Here is a 10228-nt window from a genome sequence, read left to right as displayed (position 1 = left end):
GCTGCTTGTGGCCAAGGCTAAGAATGGACACCTGTCTGTGGTGAGTGGCTTGATTGTTTATAGCTTCACATAGTCACATTACAAAGATTCTGAATCATATGTGTTGATTTTATTTGATTCCAACTGGCAGAACAGCAGTTTCAGAATTAAATCCAAAAACATTTCAATGTGCTGATCGTCACCAAAAAATGAGGATTGTTTGTTTTGATTTCAGCATCCAAATTTGATGTAGAACTTAAGGCTGCGCTTATCAATATTTTATTTTGATGATGGATCACAAGACTGAAAAGTGAAAGAGTTTGCTAATCCTGGCAAACTCATGAAGAATTATCACCTGACACTGCAGTTTCTTTCAGTTCTAGAGAGCTTCTCACCTCTTTTAACTGCGTGTTGTAGTTTTACAGCCCATAAACACCATTCACATCAACCTTGTTTGCAGCAGCTGTTTTCAGAGAGATAAGTTTAATAAACCCACTGTGCGCTGCCTGTCAAGTAGCTAATGGCAGACAGACAAAGATAGCACTTAGCTAGTGAACATCGCAGAGAACTTAGTGGCTAGAGTCAGATGTTTCCTTCAGGAGTCGATGACAAATATGTTTTCAGGACCTTTTAATGTGATTACAGCTTGTTGCTCTGCCTGCAATTCGCTAAAATTTCAATTTACACAGCTTTAATATTTTTACATTTGATCAGCTAATATATTTTTACTGTTTATCAAGTTTTTTTTTTAAGTTTTCAAAAACTGTAAAATTGCTTTCCTGTTCCAGACGGCTCCCAGACTGAACTCCAGATGATGGCCACCCTGACCAAACACACCAGGACCTCTCCATCCACCAATCACATGACTGCAGACCCCACTCTGCCTAAGCCAATCACATGGCTTGTGCTTCCAATAACAAAAAAAAAATCTTGCTGAACTAATTGATATATTTATGTTTATATATTATATTTTGGGGATTAATACTGTTGCTGTTTGAATATTGAGATTTTATATATGAAGCCAAGGAATAGCAAATGTTTTGGTGCGTTTTTCTTGCACCATGCGTGTTTATTGTGCTTTATTTGGGAACATGACCAAGAATAAGATGAGGGCTAGTTGGTGGCTGTTGCCTCTTTTTTCCTTGCTTACTTTTCCTGCCTGTCTAAACAGCTTGAAAGTCTTGCTCAAACTACTTTTCCAGTGGGGGCAGATGAGTTGTTACTTAAGCATGAAGGTGTGCAGAACAAGGCTGACAGTATGTAGGATAACTGTTGAGAGGTTTGGTGACAAGGAAGAATATCTTTTCAGTCAAATGGTTGTATTTTGGTCCAAAATGTTCAGACTGTGACTCACTAAATGAAAACAAATACTGAAATTTTTTCATAAATCAGCATTTCTACAGCGTTTGGATAAGAAGGAAGCTTTTCATAAGAGATTCACTACATTAAATAATCAGTATATGCTGCAAAAATGAACAAAGTAAGTGAGAAAGTGGGTGAGGAAACGGCAAAAGAAAGGCAAAAAGAAAGATGAGAGAATGCAGCAGTCATTTGCCTCGATGCCAGGCGCTTGTGCCTTTTCCTTGTCTAATTTGCTCTGAGTGCAATTTAAGAGCTGTATTATGAAATATGAAAGCCATGATGCTCAGCATGAAGTGCTAAGTATAGATATCCTCTGACAGAAGCAGCATGCCCTGCTCAGAATCATATAACATGCTCTAACATGGTTGAAAACTGCAGCATCTCGCTTTGTAGTTAGATACTCTGCTTCTCCAGCTGCCTACCTCACCTCACCTGTCTGTTTTCCATCTTAGAGAAGTTTACTTTTTGTCACTCCATGATAGAACTGGTCTGAAAGCGACTTTTGACTAGGGCTGACCAATTATATGAGTAGCTATGAGACATAATTTAGACCATAATGTGGCAATAAAACATAATTTTAAGTTGGAAAAAAAATTGAACTTTTTGTGGGCTTCAAATCTGGGTTCAGCTAAAATGCTTCTGAAGGCACAAACAGCGGTTATAGATTGAAGCTGCTAGCGGCTGTGTGTATTTTGACAACTCTAAATGTGAAATTTGTCAAGGAATAGTTTTACATTTTGGGAAAAGGTTATAGTTGGATGAAGAGATTGACACCACTTAATATGTTTATACACTAAATATGAACCAATAGCCAGGAGATGGCTAGCTTAGCTTTGGGAGAACCAGTTAGCTTTTCTCTATTCAGACAATATAAAACACATTATTAATCAAATGAGACAACATATTAATTAGCTTTTTAGGTCCCAATAGGCAGGTTTTGTTTTGTTTGTTTGTTTAACCTTCAAACAGAGATAGGCTATTTTCCTTATGCTAACAAAGCTAATAGTCTCCTGGCTGGCTGCAGCTTCATATTAAACACAGAGGTATGAAAGTCTTTTCAATCAACTCATCTAACTTGAGGCAAAAAAGCACATAAGTGCATTGTCCAAAATGTCAAACTAGGAAAACCTTTTGACACACCACTGAAATTCTCACATCACAAAGCTGTTAACACCGGTTCAAGTTAAAATCCCACTACAACAAACATCTCTGTCTAAACCCAACTCTGATCCTTGACCCCTAATTCTTCTTTAAACCTATAGACCAACTGAAAAAGCCATATTGGTGAAACCTTTGAGACGAGCCTCCAAACTGTTTCCAATAATTTTCTGATCTTTTGTCGAAACCTTGCACAATGACAGAATTTTTTTCTTGGCTCTGGGTGGCGAGACGGGTGCGAAATGCCGAGGCAGCACTGTGCTATTACATTTAAACTGAACTAGCCAAAGACCCTGTTGATTTATACTGATTCTCTGTTGTATGATTTATATGATGTTGTTTTTCTTCAGGAGGGAGATGTGTATATACGGTTTGTGATATAAATGAGAAGTTCAAGCCAAGTGAGGTTTGATGTTGTGAAACATTTGGAGAGACAATTAGCTTTTAGTATTGTTCATTAACATGGTGCCTTGTTGGATAGCAAAATGCTTTCTAGTCTGGTCTTTTGTTGACAGTAGTCGTCAGGCCATGTCTAAAGATTTCCAAGCAGCACCTAAAGGTTTGCTCTTTCTGTGTGTTTAAGCTTTAATCAAACCAAATCGATTTAGAAATATGCACTCCTGTTACCAGTCCTGTCTTACTGTATGCACCAAACCAATGTATAATTATGCCAACACACTAAAGAACAAGATACTAAATATTAAAAATAAATACAAACTGTTAAATGTATGTCGGGTGTTTATTGCTCCCTTCCCTCCTGTTCATGTGTGTTGGTCCTAGTGCTTACCCAAAAAGGGAGGGGGCATTTGACAGTCCCGTCGTGGTTCTCTGGTCAAGGGCCCACCACTGACCCCTTGGCCTGTGCAGGTCTGTTCAATAATCCAACCACGAATTCCTCTATCACTGTCCATCATGACAGTCTAAAAACGTTCAGTATTCTGGTTTGAAGCAGCCAGCAGGTGTCGCCTTTAGTCTGAATTATTCCTCCAGAGGTTTTTGTTTTCAGCTGACCTTTTCCATTGGACCATATCAACCCTGCCTTGATTCTAGGAATTACAAGTAAATACTGATGAGAGTATTTATAGTTGATATACACTGGTGCAGCCTATAGGACAAGGCAGCAGCTACTTGACAAAATTGTCGAATGAGGACAAATATTTCCACTGGCGTTTTGAGATTTTAACTCTTTAGTCAGTCTTTCTCATTTAAACCAAGATGGTTCTGTTACACCAAAAGCGGTTCTATTATTGTCAAAGTCTAAAGCATTGTTTTTGCTAACAATCATTTTAGGTGTGTATTCACAGTCACATACACAGAAAAGGATGGTAAACATCAAGCCTTTAAGTTAACATTCTCTATTTGCATCCTGCCAAACTTTTAGGGGTTTTATTGGCTTGTTTCCGTTTTAGCTACATAATTAAGTGTAGTTCTCTATTGTCATGTTGTCCTATTTTCAGAGAAACTACTTTGTCCCATAATGTTTAGCAGCTGTATGTGTCCAAAGATGTTTGGGGGCGACTGTGGTTCAGTGGGTAGAACGGCCGTCTCCCAACCGGAGGGTTGGACGCTTGAATCTCGGTCCCTGCAGTCCACATGTCAAAGTGTCCTTGGGCAAGACACTGAACCCCCAAGTTGCCCCCGATGGTTAGAGCCATCGGTGTGAGTTGGTTCTGTACCGGAAACAAATTCCTTGTGCGTGTAACATACTTGGCCAAATAAAGGTGATTATCCTTATTATTATCCTTAATATTGTTAAATAACCCACATGTAATATTGCAGCTCTGTGATTGGCTGGAGTTGGTCTCTAGCTCAGCCACAGGCCAATAGGGAGACGCTCTTGTTTGTGCATCGCTCCTGCGCTGCTATAAAGCGGCAGCAATGAAGGATGAGAAGCGAAATAGTGATTCAAAGAAAGCAAAGAGACATCCTACATATGAATTCCCACTGCTACTCTGTGTGTTTATCGCCGAAGGACTTTTGAACCTGCAGAGGCAGATTTGACATAGGACGGAGCGGCTCTATTGTCCCAGAATCCACGGGCTCAGGTAGGCTGTGCGCACCAAGACTGGACCGCACTTCCTTGGAGGAGAGGCTGACTCATATTGGCAAGATTCATAGAAAAAAAAAAATCATAATCTCACGGTGAAATAACCCACCACAAGCATCATTTTTCAGCAAAGTGTTTTCCTTCATTTGGAGCCGTTTCCTGTCACTGTTTTCTTTTGTTTACTGGTTGCAAAGAAGCAAGAGGAACCAACCTGTGACACTATTACCAACTTCAGTGTTTGTCAAATAAATTATTCGCCGTTCTCTCATCATTGATGGTTCATCCTCTAAGTTCGCTGTAAAACATGCGGAGGTGATTAGATCAAATATGAACAACAGCTGAATGTGTTACATCGGTTTCATTCACTTCTCCCGTTTCCCTTTGCTTGGGCACAGTGGAGACGAGCTGGTTTACATGAAAGTTATTTAATTTCTCAAAAACCCCGCTTCATTGCACAAAAGCAGCTGTAATGCGGCAGAATAGCAGCACTGCTATCTGGATGCCTTTTTGTTGTCCGTCGTGCTCTAGTGAACTGTCTCTGTGTCAGCATCCTGATGGTGTTTCCTCCGTATCCTACTGTTGTTGATACCGAACAACTGAGCGCCTCTTCGGTGAAGTGCGTCAAGGTGCTGAAATACAATCAGTGTAGTTCCGGAAGGAAGCGAAATTATCCAAACAATGGCAACATTGTGTATTCTGTTACAACACGTAAGACTTTTATTTTGAAATTAGCGACCGGAATAACGATGCTAAGTCCTGGCTGACTTGACTTTGCAGGGTTGGAGGTGCAGATGGGGTGGGGGGTATCGTGCGGATGATTTCAGTCCAGTTCAGACCAGTTCCAGCGCTGCTCTTCATTCACCGCAATATACTTGGTATTATTGTTCTCAGTGTGATGATGTACACATCTGCTGTTAAAGCATACCACATCCAAGTGAAGTATGGACCGTGCGCGTCCTGTCATCTTGTGCGGGTCTGCATAGCCCTTAGTGCTGGGGGCGATATGTGACATCAAATTTGTGTTCAGACGAAAAGTCTCTCTCATACAAAATAGAAAAATATCGTTAAGTTTTCTCTCTCTTCTTTTCTTCAAGTATTTATTTCCAGCTCACCATAGCTCTTAAAACACCGGAATATAATTTTAAAAAGGGAATAAAAATACGGCAATCAAACGGAAAAACCAGCCAATAATAATTTCTATTATGGATTAAAGTCAGGACATGATTGCATGTGTATCCTCTATAAAATGTGAAATAGCACAGTTCCCACATTACACAATAAAATGGCTTATTATTATTGTTGTTTCAGTTCATTGTTAGTTATAGATTGTGTATCTTATTCTTGTAGGCTAATAAAGTGAACATATGTTTTATATTACCTATGTTTAGAGTTATTCAGATTAGATTATTTATTGGGTTTTTTGTGTGTCTGTATAGGTCTATATGTTTTTAATTTGGTCATATTCACTGTAACCAACCTACTAACCGATGTACAACAGATAGTGTGTCTGTGCAGGAGCACGGAGAATCTCGCGCCGCACCGGTTCGAACCGGCTGGAGCTGGCGTTGCATTCACGTTTAATGGGAATTTCTTTAAACACAGATTTGTTTTTCCCAAATTAGCTTTGTCACTTTCAGCACACGCCACTTCAGCAGTGGAACATTTTGGTTGATGCTTTCACACAAACAATGGGAAACTCCAGCGGGTTAAGTGTTTTTAAATCACCGAATTAAAGCGGGATATTTTTTAAAAAGCTATTTGTTAGCATTACGTTTTAAGAAGCGGGATTTAATGAACGGATGCATCTTCGCATCAGCATTTAGGATTTACAAGCTACAGTTTAATGTAAAAGCTAAGCACGACACCGTTTTTACTAATAAAGACATCTCTAAAATCCCCTTTCTTCCACACCCAACACGTGTGATGAATGCAGCATCAGCGGTGTGGTTGCTGCACGAGTTATGTCACTGGCAGCCAATAGAAGACGCCCTGTTACACCCTCAAACCAATCAGATTTGTCATAGGGCGGGATTGTTTGATAGGCATATGTTTGTGCCCCTTTAAGGCATCATCTGTTTTCATTTTGTGTTTTTTTTTCTCTAAACCACCACCATCATTATCATCACAAGACTAGACATGTATATGGTACAGTCTCAGAAAAAAAACTTCATTGTATAGCCAAAAGACCATGTTGTTGTTGTTAGTTATGCACAGAGCTAATAAAGTTTTGTAGATATCAAATCAAGCAATGAGGCATAATACAACACACTGAAAACATCACTATTTGACTGTCATCTTGTCTCTATTCCCCCATCTTGTCTTCCAGGCTCCAGCAGCCTCCATCACTACCTGTCAGGCCAGAGCACTGCTACCTCCGATCCAGCTGACATGGCTCCCACCCTGGCCACAGCTTTCTCCCGCCGCTGGTGGATGGCGGTGACAGCCGTCATGGAAAACCTGCTGTTCTCTGCCGTGCTGCTCGGCTGGGGATCCCTGCTCATCATGCTCAAATCTGAGGGCTTCTACTCCTACTTGTGCAAAGGACCTGGTGAGTCAACTTCACATCTGTACAAGTTTAACTAATGAGGGTGGGTTAAATGAGTTTCATTTGAGGAGGGTCTTGACCTTTGAGTGGGCTACCTGGTAACTTCACATCATAAAGAAAGTTGGGATGGGGTCATAGCTGTCATTCCCCTTTAAATAAAATATCTGAATATGTTTTCTACCACTACAACTCAAGGTGCTAATGCTACATCTTCACAGAAAGGTTCCTGGTACTTTTTGTTCAATACCAAAGCCCTGGCAAGGACTAAACAAATTGGCCTGCTGGCATTCACTATTGGCAGTGATGTTCAACACTGCAGGCCACATCCCAATAGTTCTTGGTCCCCCCACAACTAGGGACTGCTTAAAGGGATACACAAAATGATACATGTTGTGATGCTTTTGTATCATGATATATTCAAATTTGATATATTGTCCCAAGAGAGAAATTACATATTTTGGTTGATAGAGACAGTGATCACTACTCTCATCCATCTACACTAATACTCTTACCACTACTTGGATTTAACCTGAGTTTGAGTGGGATGTTAACAGGACTACCTTGTATGATGACACCCTGAGTATCTCTGAGCTGCTGAAAAACCAAAGGTTTTCAAGCGGGTGTGGTGTAATTATGGAGATTTAAAGACACAAATGTGGTTACCAAAAGGCTTTTTCAGGACCTGCTCAGGCTTCACTTTAAAAGCAGCCTCAACCTCTCGCTATTCATTAACTCTTGTTCGTATCACATTTTATTCTGTCCTCAGCTAGCTACGATCAAAGACAGGGAGCTGATGCACTCAGTGGCTCATTATTAGTAAGTCAGGTAAAACATAATCGTCATTGCCGTCCTGGTCTCCATTACCACGCAGCAAGTCGATCCCTTCGTTCTCCACAGTGGTTGTCACACAAGCTGTTTTCTGTCGTCAGCTCTTTGATCCTCGAATTGTGTCTGTCTGTTTTTCTGTCTTTGTGCCCTACAAAGGAGCAGAGATGAAAGCCTTGCTGGGTTAATTTGTGTGTATGAAACCTTTTAGTGGTTTGATTGCTCTCACACATTCACTTACACCATCACATGTGAGAGCGAATGAAAGCTGATGATCCACTGGTGTTTTACTAATAGGTACACTGCTACAGTAACATAGTACACTGCTAACTTACATATGACCTGGTGGAGTTTCTACCAATTACAGAAACAGCCATTGCTGCTTATTTAGGTTATACAAAACAAAAAATGAGGTGGTTCCTTATTCAGCAGTTGTTAACAACTGGGCAAAAATGAATGCTAGTAGGATAAGAGGACACTGAATCAGAAATTCAGAGGCCAGTGCTGGACATTGGAAAGTATCTTTGGATTGAGAAAACAATAGAATTTCACCATGTGGCATGACCGACTACAGCATGATTTAGAGTGAGGATCACACCAGAGAAGACATTTTCCTGTTCCCACACAAGGGTTACACAGGAGGGCAGAGATATGCTGAGAGAGAGGTGATTTGGAGACACTGCATGAAGTCACAATATAGATTATTAACTTGTGTGCAAATGTTATCCTGGACACTGTTTCTTCACAGTTAAACTTCCTTAAAGGTTTTGGTTTCTACACTGCGGTTGTATAAGAACAACTTGCTTTTATAAGAGTTAGTGAAACTAATCTTGTACGTCAGCTGAGCACAGCCTTTAGCTTGTGGTTTTTCTGCTCATGTGACATGTATGTGTGCACTGTGTGGACAAAAACGAGAAATGTGCATTCCCTTGTTTAACTCCTCTTTCGTTCTCACCCCCCCCAAACTGTGTGTCCAAGGGAATAAAGGGACAACTTTGAAGCCAAGGAAACAAAACTGTTATTTTAGTCTAATCATTAAACTAGATGACTGTGAGTCTGTCATCAGCTGTAGATGCATACAGAAGAGAAAGGAGTGGCTTCAAAAGTGCAGTGTACAAGCTGTGATTCACCAGGATGAACATTTCAGAGTAGGTTAAGTCAGCCTTTACATGATGTGTTTCCCTGTGTGTGTGTGTGTGTGTGTGTGTGGTCAGTGCTTTCCCCATATTGACTCAGAGTTCCTGCAGCCCCTTGATTAGTCAGCAGTCACGAGCATTGGGGAACAGATGCTGCTGCTTTCTATTAGTCCAATAGGCAGCACTTAATGCTTCAGTGCACCTCAAATATTGACCTGGGAGGTAGAACACATAATACACCTATAGTGACAGAAAGCTCTGCTCACCGAGGGCTTTTGGAAAGTCAGTCTGTCAGTTGATCAAATGCCTCGGTCAAAACTGACAATCTCAATAATTTCAGACCGGCATGAAACGATGTCATCATCAGGTCTACGTTTTAATTTATGACCAAATCTCTGCAGAGCCGATGACATTCCCAGTCCCATCAGCCTTAGTTGCATCTTCTGTTTTGTGCCAATTAGCATTTTAAATGGAGATGTGACAGCATCTGAAACCCCCTTCTTTCTTTAATTTTCCAAAACGGACACCTTCATCCCCACCTCACATGGTCACTGGCTTGATCTGCAGAGGTGAGAACATAAGCAAGATCTGAATTTGTCTCTCAAGCTCTGTGTACAGTCTTTAGTCTTTACATTTTACCCACTTTGCGTGTTTGCAACACTATGAATCACTTCCAAGGTTTTTTTCATAGACTGAAACTCTTGACCTTGGAATGAGCAGTTGACAAAATCATCCCAGGGGTTTCATTTGTAGCCGGAGTTTGTTCAGTAATCACGGATTTGTAAATGGAATTCTCTACAGTGACAACCAGGCAAACACTAGTTGTTAACGAAGTTTGTGTGGCAGGATTGAAAACTCCAGAGCAACTACTACATTCTATTGATTTGCTCTATAATTAGGATGCACTTAAATACACTGCATCACAATAGAAGTGGATGACTTTAATGAAAGCCCACAGATGATTATAGCTCTGCTTTCTCATACTGCAGCTCATATGTCTCCCTCAGTGAAGTTATGCTCCTGCATTAAAATAACACTGCAGATGTTCATTAGACCACATTAACTTTCACCTACAGGACTCGAGCCTGTTTTATTTACAAGGATGCATTAAATAAGACATAACCACTTGCTGTTATTCCTCTAACGTCCCCCTTAACCCAGAGACCAGCGTCAACA

At 40.5% G+C, this 10228-nt stretch overlaps 2 protein-coding genes across 3 annotated transcripts in view; both read left to right on the top strand.

The window, feature by feature from the left end:
- LOC109951832 (unconventional myosin-Ic) overlaps positions 1-3233 on the top strand; it is a 49218-nt gene extending 45985 nt beyond the window's left edge. The window contains exons 31-32 of the mRNA XM_020586553.1: positions 1-40; positions 768-3233. The exon at positions 1-40 is cut by the window's left edge and continues 56 nt beyond it. Coding sequence (XP_020442209.1) covers positions 1-40; position 768 — 41 coding nt within the window. The 3' untranslated portion in view covers positions 769-3233. The remainder of the gene's footprint in view (positions 41-767) is intronic.
- A 1151-nt stretch (positions 3234-4384) lies between these two features.
- Positions 4385-10228, top strand: part of LOC109951631 (large neutral amino acids transporter small subunit 4-like) — a 25136-nt gene continuing 19292 nt past the window's right edge. For both annotated transcript variants that reach the window (XM_020586247.1, XM_020586238.1), the window contains exons 1-2: positions 4385-4544; positions 6873-7094. In XM_020586247.1, the coding sequence (XP_020441903.1) occupies positions 6935-7094 (160 nt within the window). In that variant the 5' untranslated portion in view covers positions 4385-4544; positions 6873-6934. The remainder of the gene's footprint in view (positions 4545-6872; positions 7095-10228) is intronic.

This window comes from Monopterus albus, unplaced genomic scaffold, assembly GCF_001952655.1.
Source record: "Monopterus albus unplaced genomic scaffold, M_albus_1.0 scaffold8.1, whole genome shotgun sequence".
NCBI lineage: Eukaryota > Metazoa > Chordata > Actinopteri > Synbranchiformes > Synbranchidae > Monopterus > Monopterus albus.
Note: the sequence above shows the minus strand (reverse complement) of the source record. Positions and strands in the feature narration are given on the sequence as shown.